Source organism: Microtus oregoni, unplaced genomic scaffold (genome assembly GCF_018167655.1).
Source record: "Microtus oregoni isolate MIOR12 unplaced genomic scaffold, Mior012 000003F_ref0000135, whole genome shotgun sequence".
In the NCBI taxonomy this organism is placed as follows: Eukaryota; Metazoa; Chordata; class Mammalia; order Rodentia; family Cricetidae; genus Microtus; species Microtus oregoni.
In genome coordinates, this window is record NW_024543062.1 from 22,089,580 (window position 1) to 22,110,770 (window position 21,191).

General features: G+C 51.1%; 1 protein-coding gene across 4 annotated transcripts in view; it reads left to right on the forward strand.

The window, feature by feature from the left end:
• Cux2 (cut like homeobox 2) overlaps positions 1 to 21,191 on the forward strand; it is a 176,691-nt gene that overhangs the window by 95,417 nt on the left and 60,083 nt on the right. For 3 of the 4 annotated variants that reach the window (XM_041648037.1, XM_041648034.1, XM_041648033.1), the window contains exon 2: positions 18,617 to 18,730. In XM_041648037.1, the coding sequence (XP_041503971.1) occupies positions 18,617 to 18,730 (114 nt within the window). Of the gene's footprint in view, positions 1 to 18,127; positions 18,242 to 18,616; positions 18,731 to 21,191 lie in introns of those variants that run through there. The other variant, XM_041648035.1, reaches the window with a different exon arrangement.

The following is a 21,191-nucleotide window of genomic DNA, read 5'->3' on the forward strand; positions in this document are numbered from 1 at the left end:
AGGGAGGCAGGGACTGGTGGATTCCTGGAGCTCACTGGCCAGCCGGCTTCACCAAGTCAATGAGTCCTGTGAGAGACCCTGTCTCCACAGAATAATGAGCAGCTCCTGAGGAATGGTACTTGAGAATGACCTCTAGCGTGTACACATACATACACACATTCACTTGTAGACACTCGAACATACACACTCATAAGCACACAAAAACTACAGCAAAAATAACCCCGTGTCCATGCATGAGGGAGTCAGACTAACCATAGTGTCTGAGTTGGGGATTTGAACTGTCTAATGTTGGTTAGGAGCTGAGTATGCATGGTAAAGCACTTCTACACAGAACACTCTGTGTACGTAAAAGAGGGGAGCGATGCCTTGTGTGCGGATGTGCGGCACAGGTGAGCTAGACCTATGCAGGGGGCTCTCTGAGTAAGCGGACATGGGTGACACCCATTGCAGAAGACAGGTGAGGGCCATGTGGCAGCTGAGGTGCTGTGGGCATCTCTGAGTAGTCAGTGGTGATAAGCACCTGGCGGGGGTGGGGGGGGGAATGCTCTTGAGCTGAGGCCTTCTGTCTCAGTGACTGTCCTCTGCTGATGGCTTTTTAAAAAGTGAGTTTTTACTCTTAAAAACCCACGCAAGGGAACGAACATAAATTCTTGGCATCAGATGTGGGTGTACACACAGGCCATTACTTACTGGCTGGGTACCACTAACTCAGCTGTGCCATTGTCATGCCTCTGGTTGCTTGGTCAGTGGCATCAGTGAGCTTTGGTGATTTGACTCCTGGATGCTCTCTGCCCATGATGGTCACTGTCCTGACTCCACTCACATTGGCTCCTGGTGGCCTTGGCAGTCTCTCAGCCTGCAGGAGAGACTCGGTCCATTTCAAGGTCCCACTAGGAGGTGGACAGGACAGGTGTTGGGGTTTCAGGGGCTTTCCCTGAGTCATCTGTGACACCTGCGACACTGAGTCTCCAGGCAAAACAAGCCAGGTGTGCTGAGCCCCGGTGCAGCCTCCAGCTCTACTGGACTCCGACAGTGCAGCCTCTCGTACCGCCGTCTGTGTGTTGGTGAAACAGTGTGAGGCAGAGATAGAGCAGGACTGGCAGCAGACAGGGAAAGAGGGCATGAGCCTTGGGCCCTGGGCCTTGTGTGCAGCACCTGGTCATCCTAGAACTACCATCGTAGGGGTCTAGTGGGCACAGAGCCTGGGTCAGGGAAGGAGGTTTCAAGAGTTCCCCAGACACCCCAATCCTTAATGTGGGGGCTGAGTTCTTGAAGAGTGTTTGTCAGAAGCCCCACCCATGGCGTGCTCATGGTTTTCAAATGGAAAACTAAGGTTTGGTTTTGTTTGTGATTGTTTCATTCTCTCTCTCTCTCTCTCTCTTTCTTTCTCTCTCTCTCTCTCTCTTTCTCTCTCTCTCATGCGCGTGCATGTTTCTGTGTGTGTGTGTGTTATGTGTGTAATGTCTGTGCACATGTGTAGTGCACAGAGGCCAGAAGATGACGTCATGCACTCTGCTCCTTCGTGCTCCACCTTATTCTTGAGACAGGATTCCTCTCTGAGCTGGGAGCCAGGCCGGGGTGACAGTCTCGCGAACGTCACTTGGGTGCTAGGATTTGTGTCTTCATGTTTGTGCAGTCGTCGCCCTGGCCCACCTAGTTGTCCCTCCAGCCCAGGATTTTTTTTTTTTTTTTTTGTTTTGGAACAGGGTTTGCTAAGTGTCTCAGGCTAGCCTTGAACTCAGAATCCTCCTGAGTGCTGGGCTGTGGGTCTGCACCACTTTGCCTGGCTGGAACATCAACTTGTCTCAGGGTCTCTGCTCCAGCCTACTGTTTCCAGGCCTGACGTCAAGGGTCTCTGGGCATCTGAGGTTCCCGAGGTGGTCCCAGACCCCACCTAAGCCTCCCTGACCCATGTGTATGAGGGGCAGGGCTGACAGCTGATGCAGTCATTATCTCCTGCCTCCGACAGCCAGACCCATCGATTGGATGCTTTCACTGAGTCGCTTTGATTTTGAACTTGACCCTTCCGGCTCACTTTCTGATGTCCCTCAAGGGCGTATTTTCAAAACTGCAAGTGGGCCAGCCAGACGGTTGCTCAGCCGTTGGAATCAAAGGCAGCTAAGCATCCAGGGCCTCAGGGGAACGTGACAAATACATCTCTTGGCTCCCAACTTGTTCTGGCAAGCATTTATTTAGCACCTACTGCATGCACTGTACCGAATGAGTATTTGACCTCAGCTGTTAGGTTACTAGCACAGTGTGGTCCCTGCATCAGGAATACAGAAGAGGAGAGGCATGGAGGTGGAGAGGACGGGGAAGTACAGGGGAGAGGTGAGAGGGTAGGCACATTTTCTGTGCCCAAGGGGCAGGTACTGTGTGCACCAATCGTTGGTGTAGATGGGGGCACTAGAAGAGACACAGATGACCCCGCCTCAGCCCGAAATAGCAGAGACTGCCAGAAACAAGCAGTCCATAAGGGAGAGCAGATGTCAAAGTCCTTCCCCTCCCCCACCCTCGCCAGGCCAGGAGGGAGGAAGGACCGGGGACACCGTCACATAGAAGGCAGGGGCGGCCTGGCAGACCAATGAGGGGCATCAGAGGGAGGCAGGCAGGCACAAAGGCCCTGGGGTAACCAAGAACTAAGGGCAATGGGAACAGAGTGAGGAGAGCCTACAGACTTGACCCAGCCTGCGCAAGACTCAGGACTTTATTCTCAAGTGCTGTGGGAAGTCACTCTCTCCTTGTGACTGAGTTTAAGGCCGGGGAGTGACGGAATCTAATTCATGCTTCAGTGGCGGGAATTGGGGGGGGATGACTGTGACCCCCCCCCCGTTCTTGAACTTTGTGCTATCATTGAGATCTCTCCTGGCTGTTTTTCTATTAAGTCACCTTGTGAAGGCTCCATAGCAATGTACAAGGGAGAGGTGGGTGGATTCCAGGGGACTGTGCCCCGCAACCCCCCATTCATTAAGAAAAGCACAGGGGTCCAAGGCTTATCGCAGCAAATGGCCTTGGGACCAGAGCTGACGTCCAAAGACAGCCATGTCCTTTCAACGCACAGCGTTCCCGTGCTCATCCCATCCACGCCCACAGTAGAACTCTAGCCCTGGCTGGGATCTTCAGTGTGTGCCTGTTGGCCTCTGTGAGATCAGTGTGCTGCTTCTTGTCATTCACTTGAGCCTGAGGCTGTAAGGGCCGCCCTGTGGGGCTCTTGGCCCTCGGTGTTAATGGACATCTGAGTCACTTCCACTTGGGAGCTGTCTTGAGCGGTGCCTTGTTGATCCATCCTCTCCATCCTGATCACATTCATGAATTATCTGGAGAGATGGGTGAACCACAGAGCCTGGCTCTGGGGCCTGGTGGGGCCGAAGTCATCATTCCTCAAGAATTCTTGGTGGTTTCCCAGCTGCTGGCCCACAGCCATCCTGAATGCCCGAGGAGGCTCTGTGTGGGTCGACAGATTTCTCTGGGATTTGTGTGCCGCAGGGGACTGTGGCAGCATAGGAGATGCGCGAGGCTCTGACAGGCACCAACTGGAACCCCTCCCACGGTGTCTGAGGTTTGGGTTTTTCCATGAACTTGCCAACACTTGCTACTGTCTGCTGTTTCCTTGGCTTTGTCTTGTTATTCTGACTGACCTGGCTACTTGCTATGTCGCCCACGCTGGCCTCAAGCTCACAACAGTCTCCCTGCATCGCTCCCCAGCTCGGCACCACCACCCCGATTTGACAATGGCGTGATTGGTGGGTGTGTTGTCTTGCATCTTGGGGGAGGCGTCTTACCTGCTGTTTCCGGCTGTGTCACACCGTCCTCTCCATCCTTCTCTTGATTGTCTTTCTTTGATTGTTTTTTCTTTTTTTTTTTTAAAAACATTTTATTTATTTATTATGTATACAATATTCTGTCTGTGTGTATGTCTGCAGGCCAGAAGAGGGCACCAGACCTCATTACGGATGGTTGTGAGCCACCATGTGGTTGCTGGGAATTGAACTCAGAACCTTTGGAAGAGCAGGCAATGCTCTTAACCACTGAGCCATCTCTCCAGCCCGATTGTCTTTCTTTGAATCTTTAGGAGTTTTTGACTCTGGACTCAGTCCTTTGTCAAGTCAGGTGCGTGACCCTTCTACCTTCCTGGCCTTTGCGCTCAAGTGTCAGCTCATAGGTTTGTTTGCTTTTTGATGTTGTTGTGGGGTTTTTGTTTTGTTTTGTTTTTGAATTTTTGGAGACAGAGTATTTCTGTGTAGCTTTAGAACCTGTCATAGAACTCGCTCTGTAGATCAGACTCGTCTTGAACTCACAGAGATCCACCTGCCTCTGCCTCCTGAGTGCTGGGATTAAAGGTGTGCACCAACCATACCTGGCTGATTTTGCTGTTTTGAGGCAGGGTTTTACTCTGTAGGTCAGACTGGCTTAAAACTCAACTTCTGATCCTCCTGCCTCCACCTCCCAAGCGCTTGGGATTCCCGGCATTCACCACCACACCTGACCATATTCAACAGTGTGAACACATGGCAGAACTTTCTAGATGTTGCTCCAACTGTGGTGATGTCATCAGTGATGGGACAAATGCTTTGCTATCTTGACTTTGAACGAAGTAACCATCAAACTATCATCTCCATGTACAAAGCTCCTTGGGGTTTTCTGTCACTTTTAAGTGTGTGAAACCCAGAAAGCTTTGAGGGCAGCTTGCGCCGTGGCCTGTGAAGAATGGGTACAGTACGCGTGTGCCAAGGAAGTGAGACCTGGATCTTTAAGGGTTGGCAGTTCGGGGCCAGCGCCCTAGTGGCCAGGAGGGAATGCTGCCTGGCATCCACTCATGAAGAATGGGATTGAGGTTGTCTGGGGGTCACTGGAACCAGGCCACCCACTCAAATCATGGGCCCCATGGCACTTCCACACACCCCAGGCTCAGCCATCATGGACTGAGCGGCCCCAAGGTGTTTTGTATAGCAGAACAATTTAAAATAATTAGAAACTTTCCAGAACGTCTCTAAACACACTGGTGTGGGCCTTAAGAGCAGCTCCTATTAGCAGGGACGGCTGCTGACTGGTGAGGAGAGGCACTGATATAAGCCCCTTGATTAACTCATTTGAATATCTTTTGAGAACAAATTCTGAATCTCTTTCTATTTTCTCCTATTGTACTGGCTGCACATCTGCTGGCTGGGGTGGGGGATGGTAGTGAGTTCCGTCCCAACCACTCCCAGCCTGGGACAGGGTAGGGCTCCCGCAAATGGCCACACTCAACCCTGCCATGCCGCCTGGCGTCTGCCTTTCACAGAAGTGTCAGGGTCTAAGCGGGGCTTGTGGGGAGCAGTGTGGTGTCCCTGCAGGTCCCTCAGAATAACGGGACAATTCCAGGATAGAGTAGGCAGTCTGGGGTCTCTCTGGTCCCCTCCGACAGCACGGACACCACCCCACAGACACCTCTTTAGTGTTTTCCTCAGGGCTAAAGCAAGACCCTACAGCCCGCCTCAGCGTGTTGGCTGGGTGAACCTCTGTATGCCTTCCCAAATGTGTCTTTAAGGAGAGGATAATGAAGGGCCCCCTTCCTAGGGTTCTTGTAGTGTAGGCTGTGCACACCACAGACACCTCACTCTGCACCGCATTAACAGGCCACGCTGCAACTGCCGGGCCAGGAGTAAAGCCCCAGCGAGTCTATTTGGTACAAACTGCATGGTTGTGAGTTTTGTCCTGAACTAGTTGCCAATCATTAAAATTGGGAGGTTTTTATATAAAAAGGAAGGATTTGGAACTTGGAGTGGAGGCAGCTGCCCACTCCTGGCCTGTGGGATATCACTAGGCCAGAGCTGAGCTCCCCCAGGAGGAGGACAATGTCCCCCCTTACTGCAGGCCCTTATCTTTTATGATGGTATCATCAACTGGACTCTAGTTCTCTGAGCTCTGGAGGTCTGCAGGGGACAAGTGGACCCTCCCTAGATGCCCCCGGTGACCGTCATGTAGACGTGTGCTTGAGGCACGTTTGGTAGAACTCTAGCATGCCCGCAGCCCTGGCTTCCGTTCCCAGCCGCATATGAGCTGGATATGATGATGCAAGTCTGCCGCCCCAGCACTCGAAAGATGGGGGAGGAGTCTGAACAATTCAAGGACATCCTAGGCTACTTAGCAAGTTCAAGACCTGACTGGGGGTTGTGTGAGACCTTGCCTCAAAAACCAAAAATGTGTGTGTGTGTGGATGAGTGTGGGTTCCGAATCTCCCTGCGTGAAGTCTTCTCTGGTGGAGACACTTGGTATATACAGGGCCTTGGCCTAAAGATGGCGGGAAAACCCAGGCTTGGTTGTATCCTCTTGAGCCCCACCCCAGCCAGCTCCTCCACCACCCAGCAGCCATGAAAAGCCAGTCTGTCCCCTTGGATCCCTCTCCTGCCTCTCTTTTCTGATACTCCAGAGACAACACAGTGCCATCCACGTGCACCCCAAGGAGTCCCGGGACCTCGGCAGCCACAGATTCCTCGTGTGCTTCCTCCACACGAGGCCTTTTTATATATTTAATTTGAAGCTGTTAAAAAAATAATTTTGAGTTGGGCAGTGGTGGTGCACGCCTTTAATCCCAGCACTCGGGAGGCAGAGGCAGGAGGATCTCTGTGAGTTTGAGGCCAGCCTGATCTACAAGAGCTAGTTCCAGGACAGGCTCCAAAGCCACAGAGAAACTCTGTCTTGAAAAACCAAATAATAATAATAGTAATAATAATGATTTTGAGAAAGAAGACTGGAGAGATGGTTCAGCAGTTAAGAGCACTTGTTGTTCTTCCAGAGGTCCTGGGCTCAATTCCCAGCACCTACGTGGTGGCTCACAACCATCTGTAATGAGATCTGATGTCCTGGTGTACAGGTGTACATGCAGACAGAGCACTCAAACCTAAAAGATACATAAATAAACACATTTCTTTAAACAGGAAGAAAGGAAGAGAAGGTCAGGCTGAAGAGTTAGCTGGTCCCTTAAAATTCTTTCTGAACAAGCCCCAAGAATCAAGCCAAGAGCCAGGTGTGGTGGCACACCGCACCACGGGCACACTTGTCATCAGTGCCGGGGTGGCGGGGAGGGAGGGGTTAAGGATGGGCTGGTGCTCTCTGAGCACCTAGCCTGCCGGTGAGCTCCGGGTTCAGGGTGAGACCCTGTCTTAAAACAAGTTGTATGGATTCCTGAGGGAGGATATCCACGGCAGGCCTCTGCCCTCTGCCCTATGTGTACCACACACACTCACATACACATATATATACATATACACACAACACACTCACATACACACTCACACATGCATGCACCCATACACCACACACCACATGCACACACCACCTAAATCTGCCTTTAAAATCTTTACCTCCCTCTCCCCTGCCTGTTCCTTTGCTCAAAAATGACTTTGCCTATTTGGGTTATTTTTAGAAAGATGCCTGGCATGTCGGCTGACAAAATCTGCATCCTAAGTTTCCACCTGATGGGATGGGGTAGGGTGGGGGTGGGAGCACAAAACACCGCTTTAGACTGGGAACCACCTGGAAACGACCACACAGGTCCCCCCCAAACACCTCCAGAAGAGCCAAGAGGTGAAAGACAGGGATGGGGTTCCTTCTCGGAACTGCCTCTAGCATCACGGAATGCGCTCAGCGCCCAAAGCCGAGGCGGAAGTGCCACCCGAACCCCATTCCCACACTCTGCGACCCTGAGCCCAGAAGCACCTCCACCTCTGTGACACAAGAATGCTAGTGACAGACAGAGACCTAAGAGTGTGACTGTGATGTCTGTGATCATCACAACAGCACAGCATGGGCCCGGACAAGGAGAGATATGGGAAGAAATCTTGTACAAACTTTTAAGAACCTGAGTTGATCGCTGAATGAAGCTGGCCCTCCCTTCTGGCTTCTTGTGGGCTGTTTTGAACAGCTTTCTTGAGGTGTAACTTATGTGAAACTGACCTACTATGTGCAGGCAGCCTGATGTATTTTTGTAGCACGATTAATAAAAACCCAGAGACAGATATTGGGGTTCAACCTGAAGGTCAAAAAAACAAGACATCCAGCCACTGGTTCTTACCTCTACCTCAGTCTGAAATGGCGATCCTGCCTCAGGAATCTCAGAATGAGACTGTGTGTGAGAACTGCCTCCTCCAGTCTCATAGTCCTCTCTAGTGCTGGGATTAAAGGTGTGCACCACTACCACCCTGTTTCTGTGGTACACTAGAGTGGCTACTGGGATTAAAAGTGTGTGTCACCACTGCCTGGTCTGTAAGGTTAACCAGGGCAGCTGTTTTACTCTCTGAACTTCAGGCAAGCTTGCTTTATTAAAATACAAATGGGTGTTTATGGAGTTGAAAGGCCTTTATGGTATGTGTCTGGAACATTACCATCACCCAAAAGGCCTTTTCTATCCAGCCTGGCCCAGCCCAGCCACAGGCTTTTTCCTGCCTTGAAGATTTGCCTTTCCCATCCATAGAACAGGGAGGGGCTCCAGCCCTCGTTCCGTCCCTGAGCATCATGCTACCAAGGTTTACCCCATGGTTGCAGAGCAACATGTCAGTCTGCAGAGAGACCACGCCATCCAACATCTGTGTGTTTGTCTGCATATGAGTATGGCCCACAGAGGTTGGAAGAGTGTGTTGGATTCCATGGAGCTGGACTTACAGGCTCTTGTGAATGACCGTCTTGGTGCTGAAAACCGAACTCTGGTCCTTTGCGAGAGGAGCAAGTGCTCTTAACCACCGAGCTGTCTCTCTAGCCTGGGGCTCAGGTTTCCAAGACCCACCTCCTCGCCAGGGAACTCTGCTTCCTGTGGTTCACTGAAGGAAGGATAAGGAAAGACAGTCAGAAGGAAGAGACAGCGGAGAGGGGCTGTGCGCAGAGACTCACGCTTGGGGTACCTGCTGTTTTTTAAGCCCTAGCAGTTATGGTCTGTGCTTGGGGATGCAGCAGCTTCCATCTTGTCCTACCATTGTCTTGTCCCCAGGTCTGACTAAGAGGTGCTGACTTCACAGCTGAGCAAACTCCCAGGCCCAAACCACCAAGATGGACCAGCGTGCCCGCTCAGGCATGTCTGGAGTCCCCTTAGTTTCATCCCTTCATCCAGAACCTTCTCTCCCTCTTCTCTTTCTTCTCACGTTAAAACTCCGGGGTTCTTTAAGCTCTCCATAAGGTCAGAGCCGTGAGCAGTGACCAGACCCCAGTGAGCCCTGGAGAGGAGTCTGACTTAGCCTGAGACTGGCAAATAGATCTTAAGCTGGAGAGAGGAGAGAACTAGTCGAGGTCTGAGCAGCTAGCTCCATCTGCCACACAAGGGTGGGCGCCAAGAGAGGAGGCAGCGGCCTGGAAATAGCCTTCGCTGGGGGGTAGCAGCTTGAACAAAGGCAGGAGGGTGGTTTCTGGCATCTTGGGAGTAGTTAAGAGTGCTCGGTTCCTCTGTGTTACTAGTATCCTCATGCAGAGACTGAGAGCAACTGGCCTTAAGGCAGGTGGGATCTGAACCCAGGTCTGCCATCTCATGGTCCTGCCCTGTTCTATAGGCCAACCTCTGGAACCTAACACCCAGACTCCCATCTCTCCAGTTAAAGTGACATCTACCCAGAATTCTCCCCATTTCACAGACCAGGAAACTGAGGCTTAGGCAGCTGGAGGAGCTGGGGACAGGATTTAACTCCATTCACACTCCTAAACCTCTGCCTGAAACTGCACTGGATCATGAATCTGCCATCTCCCCGAACTAGCCAGGCTGGGTAGAGACCTGGTCCCCACCCACCCTGCCTCTCAGAGCAGGTCTGTCTCATAGAACAGGGCCCCTTCCCAGCGCATGGCCAGCTGCCTTTGATTTTCCCTGACTTCTTGACCCAATTCCTAGAGCTCCTCCCTGACGTTCCCAGCAGCCTGGGCTTCCATCCTCTATCTCAGGCCCCTGTCCCAGGGTTATCTCCCTACCCAGGAAGCCACTGTCCCCTGCCCATGGCTCTTAAGAGGCCCTTGGGAAAGCCTGACTTAGAGAAAATGCTGGATAAACTTTCTTCCCTGCCGGCATCAGAGCGTTGTGTTGCCTTTGTTGCTCCAGCCATGAGAGCCTCCTGTTGCTTGCCTGGGCTTTCTTCCTGCCCTCGGCCTCAAATCAGGCATCCTAGACTATCCGGTGTTATGTAGAAGGGCAGTCAATGCGGAGCTCTGTCTGGCCTGCCCCTCACTGTGGATTTGGGGAAGTGGCATGATCTCGAGGGACTCCTTTTCTCTGGCTGCAGCAACACTTATTAGGAACACAGACCTCTTGGCAGGTGAGGTGGTGAGGCATGGAAAGCACCCTCTCGCGAGGAACGTCAGTTCCCATGAGGGATGCAGGGCCACCACCCTAGCAAGTGTCCAGGACATAGGAGGTGCTTGGTGAATGAATGAATTAATGAATGAATGAGTGGATGGTTGGGTAAGTGGATGTGCGAACCAAGGAATCGGTGAATGAGAGATGAGGAGGTGGGACAATGAAAGAGTAAGTGAATGTTTTCTGCTGTCACCTTCCCCAGCTCTTCCTTCAACAGAGGAAGGGACAGGGTTGCCCAGCCAGCTAACCCCCATACCAGCCTGGAGCCCTGATGCCCTCAGAGTGGGACTCTGTTCCCCTTATGCCCGGGGGCGGGGCACTTCCGCAGGGCTGCTTGGGAGCAGCGAGCAGTAATCAAGGCAGGAGGATGCCATCGGATGTGCCGGTGCCAGGTGATTAGGGGTCTGATTGGCGCCCTCCCTCCAGGACAGCTACCTCCGGGTTCTGCAGTGGTAGGATCAGGCTGCTTTCCTGAATGACGCCTGGGAAGTGTATGCCATTCTGAGGGGAGCAACTGCTGGGAAGGGGGGGCAGTCAAGTCCCGTGGATCTCTCTCTCGTTTGTCCCTTTACTCAGACATTCATGTATCCCGCGAGTAGCGGGCGCCTCACGTGCACTGAGCATTCGGTGTGCGGTAGTGATCTGAGCAGGTGGTCTTGTCACCGTGGTAGATGCTGGAGAATTCTGGGTGTAGCATAAGGTTGTTAAGTGGCCAGAGGAAAAAAAACACCTAAATGTGTGGATGGCAAAGGGTGTGCAGAGAAAAAGCAGAGGGTTCAGGCAAGGGAGTCCTCTCTGCTCTTCTAAGGAGGAGGTGGGGTAGGTTTTTGTAATAGCTGAGACTCCAAGGTGTTGGGAAACCCCTAGGCCTTCTGAGAGCACAGCATTGCAGGCCAGTGACCAGTACTGCAAACGCCTACGGCAGAATTGTGCTTGACATTCTCAGGAGCCAGGCAGGACCAATGTGACCAGAGCAGGGAGCCAAGCAGGGTTTAGAACAGGAAAAAGGTACAGTGTGTGTGTGTGTGTGGGGGGGGGGTGATGGCCTCGTGGCTGCCAGGCAGGGAAGGGATGGGTGGAGGGCAGTGGGAGCCAAAGGGGGACACTTTAAGGAGCAGACCAAAAAAACTGAATAGAAATTATTTCATCAAGCCGACAAACTTGCCCATTTGTCACCCATGGCACCAAGAACATGGCAGGTGACCTCACCTGCCTCCAGAATCTCTGGTCTGGCAGTGGCCTCCACCCAAATACCAACCTGGACCCCAGGTACCCTAAGATTCCAGAGCACCCAGCAGTTCCCAGGTTGCAGTGCTCCTGACACCCCAAAGGGAGACGAGGCTGACTCCTCACGTTTGAATCCCAGCTGCTGAGAGGCATAGGGCTGCCCACCAGCCTGCTAGCAAGCCATGGCTTCTGTAGAATATTATTTTAAGGTGTGTGACTTTTGTTTCTGTTGCATTTGTTTAACTCTGTGAAGCTGTGTTACTGAGCCTGTCTAAAACACCTAATGGTCTTTTTTTTTTTTTTTTTTTTTTGAGACAGGGTTTCTCTGTGGCTTTGGAGCCTGTCCTGGAACTCGCTCTGTAGACCAGGCTGGTCTCGAACTCACAGAGATCCGCCTGCCTCTGCCTCCCGAGTGCTGGGATTAAAGGCGTGCGCCACCATCGCCCGGCCTAATGGTCTTTTAATAAAGAGCTGAACGACCAGTAGCGAGGCAGGAGAGAAATGGGTGGGGCTGGCAGGCAGAGAGGAGAAACATGAGGAGAAATCTGGGAGAAAGAAGGAACGAGAGAGGAAGGAGGACTTCAGGGGCCAGCCACCCCAGCTACACAGCAGGACATGGTGTAAGAGTGGGAGTAAGATAGAAGTAAGACAAAGGTAAAAACTCAGAGGAGAAAGGTAGCTGGGTTAATTTAAGACAAGAAAGCTGACTAGAAACAAGCCCAGCAAAGGCCTGGCATGGCACCTCCAAAAAGTCAAAAGAGTAGAAACCGACCAGCAACACGTGACTTCTGTCCACCAGCCAGCTAGCAACACGTGATTTCCTGTCTACCCCACCCCCATCCCCAACTGTCAGCTCGGGGCTTCCTAAGACTGCAAGCCTTCTTTGGACCTCTGGAAGCCAGAGTCATGGGTGCTGGTGCACGACTTAAGATGCTTTCATTGTCTTCACGCCCTGTATGACCAGGCGTGCCACGTGGTCAGGACCTGTCCTTGACACTGTTGTAGAAAAACCAAAAATTGTTGTCAAGTGAGTGAGTGAGTGGAGGATGGAGAACAGCTGACTGGGTAGGTAAATGGTGAATGGGTGGAAAGACAGACGGATACATGATGGGGATGCATGGATGGATGCTGGGTGGGTGATGGATGGATGGGTGGAAAGATGGATATGTGAATGATGGAGGATGGATGGATGGACGGATGGATGGGTAGCTGGATGCTGTCTAGGAAGGTGGATAGACATCTAGGTAAGCAGATAATAGGTGGGGGATAGGTGGGTGAATAGATGGACAGAAGAATGGATAGGTAGACAATAGATATTATAGATGATTGATGGATAGATATTGGATAGGTGGAAAGATGGATAGTTAAGTAGGTGGATAATAGATGGTGACTAGATTATAGGTGATGGATGTATGGGTTGACAGAGAAATGGTCAGACAGTTTGTGTCCTTGCAGATCCCATATGTCATCTGCATTGCAAGACAGTTCATTCATGCCCTCAACACGTTCCTGGAAATCCACTGCTCTCTCAACACTGAGGACCAGGTGGCCTGTGCTGGTTAGGGGCGACTGTCTGCCTTACAGCAGTTACAGTGGGTCAGTCACTGTGAGGACAGCGGGCGATCCTCTGTTTACTCCCAGGCTTTGGGGTTTGGCCTCATTCTGAACAGTCATCTGCACTGCTGGAATCCAGTGAGGACAGCCTGGCTCAGAGAGCTTCTCGCAGGCTCCACCCCTCGCCCCAGCCCCAGATAATTGGCCCAATACATCTTGGTGCTGGAAATTTACATACAGCGCAGGAAGTGATGAATGGCTCTAGTAAGCCAGTCTGTCTGCACCCGGTGCAGCTATCCATCTCAGTGGGCCGCGAGGCCATCTGTCTTTCTGTCTCCTTGCTGGTGGCAGGCCATCGTGTGCCCTCCATCCTGGGTCATCCAAGGCTCCTCTGCAAGCAACATTCCCCTCTCTGTGCAACCTCCAGAATTGCTCCTTCCCTGTGGTTCCTGGGTCCACCTTCCCCTGGCTCCATGGACCTGTCACACAGAGTGGACATTCTTCTGTCCCAAAGATTAACTGAGGGCTGCTGTTGTGAAGGCACGTCGCTTGTTTACTCTGCTCACAGGTCAGCTGCAGATAACTAAACGCCTCCTTTGCACCAGGCATTTTACAAGTACTGATAGGCAGGCCCAGTCAGTTATCTGAGGTCCCCTCCAGAACTCCCTAACCTTTCCTTGGAAGACAGTGACACTGGCCAATTTTATTATACGGCCCCATTGGTTTTATGTCATGTGGTTTGAGACATGGTCTCTCACTGAACCTGGAGTTCTTTGATTTGGCTAGACAAGTTGGCCATGAGCTCCCAGGATCCACCTGTCTCTGCCCCCTGCTCCCAGCTGGTAAGTGGGTTACAGAAGTACATAGCCTTAATGCCTAGCTCTTTACCAGCTTCTGGAGATCTGGGCTCAGGTCCTCGTGTGTGTGTGTGTGTGTGTGTGTTATAGCAAGCACTCTATCCACCAAGCCTTCTCTACTGCATCAGTTAGTGAACTAAGAGGAGTGTCATTATTTAAAGACCAGGGACAGGCAAGCTGTGATGCCGGGCTTAGAATAACAGTCACTTTGAGCAGCTCCTGAGGCTGGAGTGAGGGTTGAGGGGAGCTAGAAACACAAACATCCTGTCTTAAGCTGGACAGCAGATATGTGGTGTGAAAAAAAGATCCATTGAGTGTAGTGTCGAACTCTAAAATTAATGTGTGCTTTGATGGAAAGGAACTAAATCAGACATAGTGGCATGTCCATGCAATCTCAACACTTGGGAAAGAGACGGAGGCAGGAGGATCCAAAGTTTGAGACCAAACTTGCCTACACAGTAGCATCCTGTCTCAAAGAAATCTCAAACCAGAGGTAACCCCAGGTGTTCATTTGATGATAAATAGAAATCAGACCAGCTGTGGGGCTGCACACCTGTAATCCAAGCACCAAGGAACACGGCACAAGGAGGTTAAATAGTTCAAGGCCACCCTGGGCTGCTTAGTGAGCGTAGTGTGTTTGAGGTCAACCTGGACTCTTTATATATAAAACAAAGATAATTCAAGTAGAGGAGCATTGTGGTCAAATTTATGTCAAGGGGTATGTTCTGACCTGAGGCACTGGAGGACTATCCCAGAGCTGGGGCACACGCCAGGCAGTGGGTGAGCATGGGAAAGTGTGGACCAGCGGCAGAGCCCCTGGTGCAGCTCCACCTCAGCTTCCCCTCTCCCTGCTTGCTGGCTCGGGCCTCAGCTGCATCTATCATCTGCTCCCAGCTCATTAAAATTATCTCTTTTTAGTTGCAAATGGGCTGTTTATGAGGATCATTACTTGAATGGTCTGCGCAGGGCTCCGGGCTGTCTGTCTGCTGCTGATGGCTAGTTAGGTTAATCGCATGTGTCTCCTCTCTGCCTGGGCCTGGCCCAAAGTCTGGGACTGTGTAGATCATGGCTGGGGCTGGACAGGATAGTCTTGCTGAAGCGTGGCTGGCGCGGCCGCTTGCCAGGCATAGGGGTGTCTTTGAAGCCGGACTTGAGAATGAGGCTGTCTTATGTTTCTGAGACTAGTTCTTCTGTTCCCTTGAAATAAATATAGTTCCATGGGTTTTTCTAAGTGTGTTTATTTTAAAAGCCCGTTGTCAATTCCATCTCTTGGTTTGTTGATTTTTAAGTGTCCCTTCTTTCAAAGTATAAGGGTATCCGTTTTAATGTCTTTGCTTGGCACCCTGTCCCTTTGTGTGTGTGTGTGTGTGTGTGTGTGTGTGTGTGTGAGAGAGAGAGAGAGAAAAGAGAGAGAGAGAGAGAGAGAGAGAGAGAGAGAGAGAGAGAGATTTTTACTGACCTGTGAAAACCTAGGACATTTGGACCTAGCATGGTGTCCTCTGTACCCCTGGTGTGTCTAAGGAAGAGATGAATATCAGCCAGTGTTTATTGAACTCCTGGCATTTATGATCTTGAATTATTTAAAACAATCTCCCCCAAACACCCTCAGCTGATATAGAAAGGGAGCCGAGGACAGCTGAAAAGCAAGGCATTGAGAATTTGCCTTCAGAACCCACCAAGGAGCCTCCCCCACCTCAGTTATTAGGGCTGCCTGTAACTCGCCTCCTAGCCCCTGCCTGAGTCCTCTCAAGACTCCTTACTGTGCTCATTGCATAGGGTGATGAACAGCAGGAGCCTGTTTTGGTGCCCGGAACACACAAGCACTCAATAAATGTAGTTATGATTATTGCATTTATTGTTGTCATGATCATTGTTGCTTACATACTTACTGTAGAAATAATGCAAGAACTCAAGATAGAAGGAAGAGCACCAACTGAGACAGAGTTGAGGGGAGTGTGGTCCGCATGTCTGTGCCTGTATCTGCTCCTTTAGGACTGGGCAGGAGAGCTGGGCTTGCAGTAGTCCAGGGCTGGCCCTGCTTTGTGCTAGTACAGGCAGCAGACACCCAGCCGGTCAGATTTGTACCCACCAGCAACCAGGGATGTACAGATAGAGGGAGGGCCCTGATGTCCACACACTAGCAACTAGATGTCCCCTGCACGTTGTTTCCTCTCGTACCCTGTGTTAGGTAGGTGTGTGGGTACGTGTGTGGGGCAGGTACATGTGTGTGTGTGTGTATGCTCGCATGTGTGTGGTCATACATATGTCCTCAATCGCCCCCCACTGTTTACAGATGCATAGTCTCACTGAACTCCAAGCTCACACGTCTGGACAGTCTGTCTTGGATAGGGATTCCTCTTACCAGCGGGCCATCGTGCCTGCCTAGCTTCCTGGTGGGTGCTGGTGATCTGAACTCCAGTCCTCCTCATGTTTGCACAGCAATCCCTTCATCTCCTGAGCCATCTCTCTAGGCCCTGGTTGAAGAATTCAGAGTCCAGCTCCGAGCACTGGTACCAATCGCAGCTGTGTGAAGAGGTTCAGGGTCCCCAGTATAGGAACTTACGCCTGCAGATTTACCAAGGCTCATCCATGATTCCAACACCCAGGCAGCTGAGGCAGGAGCATTGTGACTTAGTGACAGCCTGGGCTCCAAAAACTTATAAATATTTGTAAATAAGTGCTTATGAGACTCACAGTGTAAGATACGGAACAATCCAGAAGCCAGTGGTACGTCCCAAGTTCCATCCTATGTCCTATGGCAGGGCAAAAAAGACATTCAGTGGACCTTAAGGTTCTAGTTCTTTCTCCCCTGCCAAGTGAGGGCCTCATCCTCTTGTCCTTACCAAGTGTTGGGACACACACACACACAGACACCATTCCATTCTACACACACACACACACACACACACACACAAAGACATTCAGTGGACCTTAAGGTTCTAGTTCTTTCTCCCCTGCCAAGTGAGGGCCTCATCCTCTTGTCCTTACCAAGTGTTGGGACACACACACACAGACACCATTCCATTCTACACACACACACACACACACACACACACACACACACACACACACACGCAGCCCCGCCCCATGCTGCTGTGGAAATCTGTTTCAGCACCTTGGAGAGCGCCGCCCTCATCGGGTTTTAAGCAGCAACAGTTGGTGCCCCCCCTTGCGTCGTGATTTTCTCCCAAAGTTAGCTTTTTTATATATAGAAATAGATATTCCTTCTTGAATTCACCCCCCCCCAAGAGCTCCAGGGCCCAGAGGCTGTCCTTACAGGTTTGGGGGGCCAGGTCTGTGGCACTATGGTAAATTGCCACCGAGCAGGCGTTTCAGACACCAGCCGGCTTTTACAAAGGCTCTGCAGTGGGTTGACAGTACTTTTATCTCGTTATCTAGCAGTGAAAGGGTTTCATTGTGTGTGCAAAACGAATGTGTATTAGCGGTGACAAATAGGGTCTTTCAGCACGCCGCCGCACTTAGTCATACATATGTTGGATTAAAGAGTGCGCCCTGGAAATGCGCTCCCCGCATCTGCGTGCGCGTTTTTTAATAAATCTGATTGCAGGAATTTATTGCACCACCGGATTTAGGAAATTATGGGGCTTGATTGCTGCAAATATAATCGGGTGATGTATGCAGGAGGGTTCATCGAGTTATCGTCCAGAAAAAAAAGAAAAAGAAAGTCTCAAGTCAGTGCCAGCCGTGCAGGCCACATAAACAGCGCTTCTTGAATTATGCAGATGAGTCCTGACAACGCCTCCTGTGAAAACCCCTGCAAAGGGAGCTTCTAGAGAAGCGATCAAGCACATACATGCCAGGAGCAGGTCCCATCCATGATGCATGCCCCCCTCACCCCCCCCCCCCCCATTCTGGTCTCCTGTGTCCAAACCCTGGTCCAATTCCTGAATGTGCGCAGTCAGGCCAGCTCCCCCTCCCCCGCTGCAACCTGGCAACCTGGTTCTTTCCAGTCGACAAGGGTTCTGGGAACCTTCCGTGATTTACCATGGGGTACACGCAAGGTCAGCGTGCTTCTCTTCAGCACCTTCATTTTTCCAAAATCTACTGGAATTAAAAAGCCATCTATATCGTAAGAGGCGAATTTATGAGCCTTTAAGGGAGAAAGCAGCAGTTGGAGCGGCGCCCGCCGCTGATGTATGGAAGCTGTCGGCAGCACTCGCGCGCGGGGGGGAAAGCGCCCATACAATATGCCGCGCGCCGCTATTTTGACACGCTTTGGAGATGTTTTCTTCAGTTACTGACAGGCTTATGCCATCACTCCTTGGAAATTTAAGAGGTGGGGCTGGGGTGGGGAGAGATTGGGAGGAGATTCAACCTCAGTTTAACTTTGACCCAGCTCCTTAGGAGGACAAAAAAAAAAAAAAAAAAAAAAAAAAAAAAACAAATAGCCCACATTGTCCTGGGGGTCTTTTTGTGGTTGTTGTTTTATGCCTCTTTTTTTGTTTTGGTTTGTTGTTGTTGTTGTTGTTTTTAACTTTTTTCATTCATGCCAGGAGTCAATTTCTAGCCTTTTCTCAGCCCTGTGAATTACAAAATCTTGTCCCGAGTGCTGCATTTACAATAATTCAAAAGCAAAGAGAAGAGGACAAATCAATCAATCTCAATCTCTCTCTCTCTCTCTCTCTCTCTCTCTCTCTCTCTCTCGTTCCAGAAGGAGCTTAATTCCATTGCATTGGAGCTGTCTGGACCACAGGAGGAAAGAAGCGAGCATTCTCCTAAACGTTTAATTGAACTCCGCCAGGAATTTCAGAAAAATGTGCCAGAGGTAGTGTGTGCCTGCCGCTACAGCATTGCCTCCGAAGGAATGCAGCTTGCTCTCTTTCCCCTCTGTTCAGACTGCATCGTGAACGCTGTAACATAAGTGACTAACAAGAAAAGAAGCTAATTAGCCACAAAGCTAAATCCTAGCCCCTGCCCGTCAGCCTTCACAGTCTGCGGGGAGAGGGCTCCCCAGTGCAATGACTGGAGCTGGGACACCCAGGTGCCTCCACCCAGATCACTCCTCCCCAGGACACCAGGCAGCTCAGAGTTGCCATCAGTCTAAGCCCTGATCTTGGGTGAGATGGTGGTCATTTGATGACAAAGATAATTGGGCCTGAAGTCTGGATCATCTTCTGCCTGCCCTTAGGCCTGGAAGACGTAGCCAGGGCTCTGAAACCCACCCCTCACTGTCAATCAGTGCACCTGCGCCTCTCCTCTTCCATCAAGGTTCCAGATCCCAGTCTTGGTCCACAGATAGAAAGGCCCAAGCAATGGAAAACCCACTCGCTCTCCCCTAAGGAGCAGACCATCCTGGACATGTGTCTGTTCTTTTCTGAGGCTGAATGCAAGAATTTTATTTTCCCCCTGCTATCAGGACCCCTGCTGCTTCTCAAATTAAAAAATATATATAAGTTAAGCTGGGTGGTGATGGTGCACACCTTTAATCCCAGCACTCAGGAGGCAGAGGCAGGCAGACCACTGTGAATTCAAGGGCAGCCTGGTCTACAGAGCGAGTTCCAGGACAGCCAGAGCTGTTACACAAAGAAACCCTGTCTCGGAAAACAACCAAATAAAATAAAATTTAAAAAGTGGCATGAATAAACAGCAAAATGGAGCCCTTAGATCCTGTGTCACTGACAGCTGAGACCCTCGCAGAGAGTACAGGCCACAGACTCAGGGCTAGGCCCAAGCTCCAGCCAGCAGCCGCTGCTTCTGTCAGTCCCTGTCTCGGCCTACCTGCTGGGGTGTGCTGGACCATGGAGGGCAGGTGGGGGCTGGCAGATGTCCCAGGAGCATGGTGGGAGGCTTCCAGGGACTCTTGTGGCTTTTGGTGGTAGAGGCAGACCTTGGGTGTGAGAGGCACGGCACAGGGGCTGGGCCTTACCTGAAGCTGTCGAATCCCACCACCATGTCATAAGCAACTGTGGTTCTTCAGGGCAAGTTTTGGGATGAGGCTCAGCTAGAACTTGTTTCTAGGGTAAATCTAGGAGGCTGTGTGTGAAGAAGTGTGGGCCAAAGAGGCAGAGGCCTCAGACAGGGTCTCTTGCTGTCATGACTTCTTAACAAGCACAAGTGAGTCCTTTTGAGGTGGGGGTCACACGTAGCTCAGGCTAGCCTCCAACTCCTCATACAGTTGAGAATGTCCCTGAATTTCTGATCTCTCTCCTCCATCTCCCAAGTGCTGGCTTACAGGTATGTGCTATTGCACCCCGTTTGTGTAATGCGTGGGGCAGAACCTGGAGCCTTGTACACGCTAGGCAAGCACTCTGCAAACTGAGCCATATCCCCAGCCCACCCTTCTCTTTTATTAAACATCATAGTGTGGTCTATAAACAGAGATTTCTCCCCCTATCAAGAGTGCTTCTGGCCCTCCCATCTCTGCCATCTCTGGGAAGCATAGCTGAATCCATTGTTGGCCTTCATAGCCCCACACACCTTCTTTCTTCCTCTGGCCTTCAGACCAGCTGTCTCATGCTCTCTCCCCAGCATAGTGAATTCATCCTCAGCTGTCACTTCACACGGGAGCCCTCAGGTGAGGAGGGAAATCCAGGCCAGGTTTTCAGCCTGTGAGTTTGACTTACATAATCTTCAATGCTACATAATTATGCAATTACATAATTAGAAGGGATAAATTTCCACTCCTATTATAGTCATGGCTCTGGAAACTCTCATGTTGGGAGCTCATCCCTCCTGATGGGAGAGTCGTGATAACTTTATTTCAGAGCATTGTCTGGGGGTCCAGTCCGCCTACTGAATGTGTCCTGCCTAGCTCCCCTGGACTTACATACTCATTGGCAGGACTTGGTCCAGCATCCATCTACTTCCCCATCTCATGGCTCTCAGATGTAAACCCCTAAACTCATCTGAATATGGGGTTTTGAGAATGAAAAGAGCCTATGCAAAGCATCTTGTGACCTGGCCTCCACTTGCAGCTGAGTCACCTGCTTGCCATTTCACCTTGAGTAGCCCAGTCCCCGGTGGGCCTTGGTACCCCCCTTATAAAATCGGGCTTAAGTTAAACTTTGTGTTAGCTCCCCATGCTTTCTCTGAGGCTTTTAGATCCACCCTGCTGCCCGAGGCTCAACCGCAGTCCCCAGTACCAGCCCCTTTAATCAGTGCTGTGGTTAGGCAACCACCTCCTCTTGGTGGCTTCCTGCTTCTGTGCACTAGGCTTGAGACTGTGACCTTGAGCCTCCTAAGTCTGCCGTTGCTCTGCCTGGCAACTTGGCTTCTGAAACCAAAGC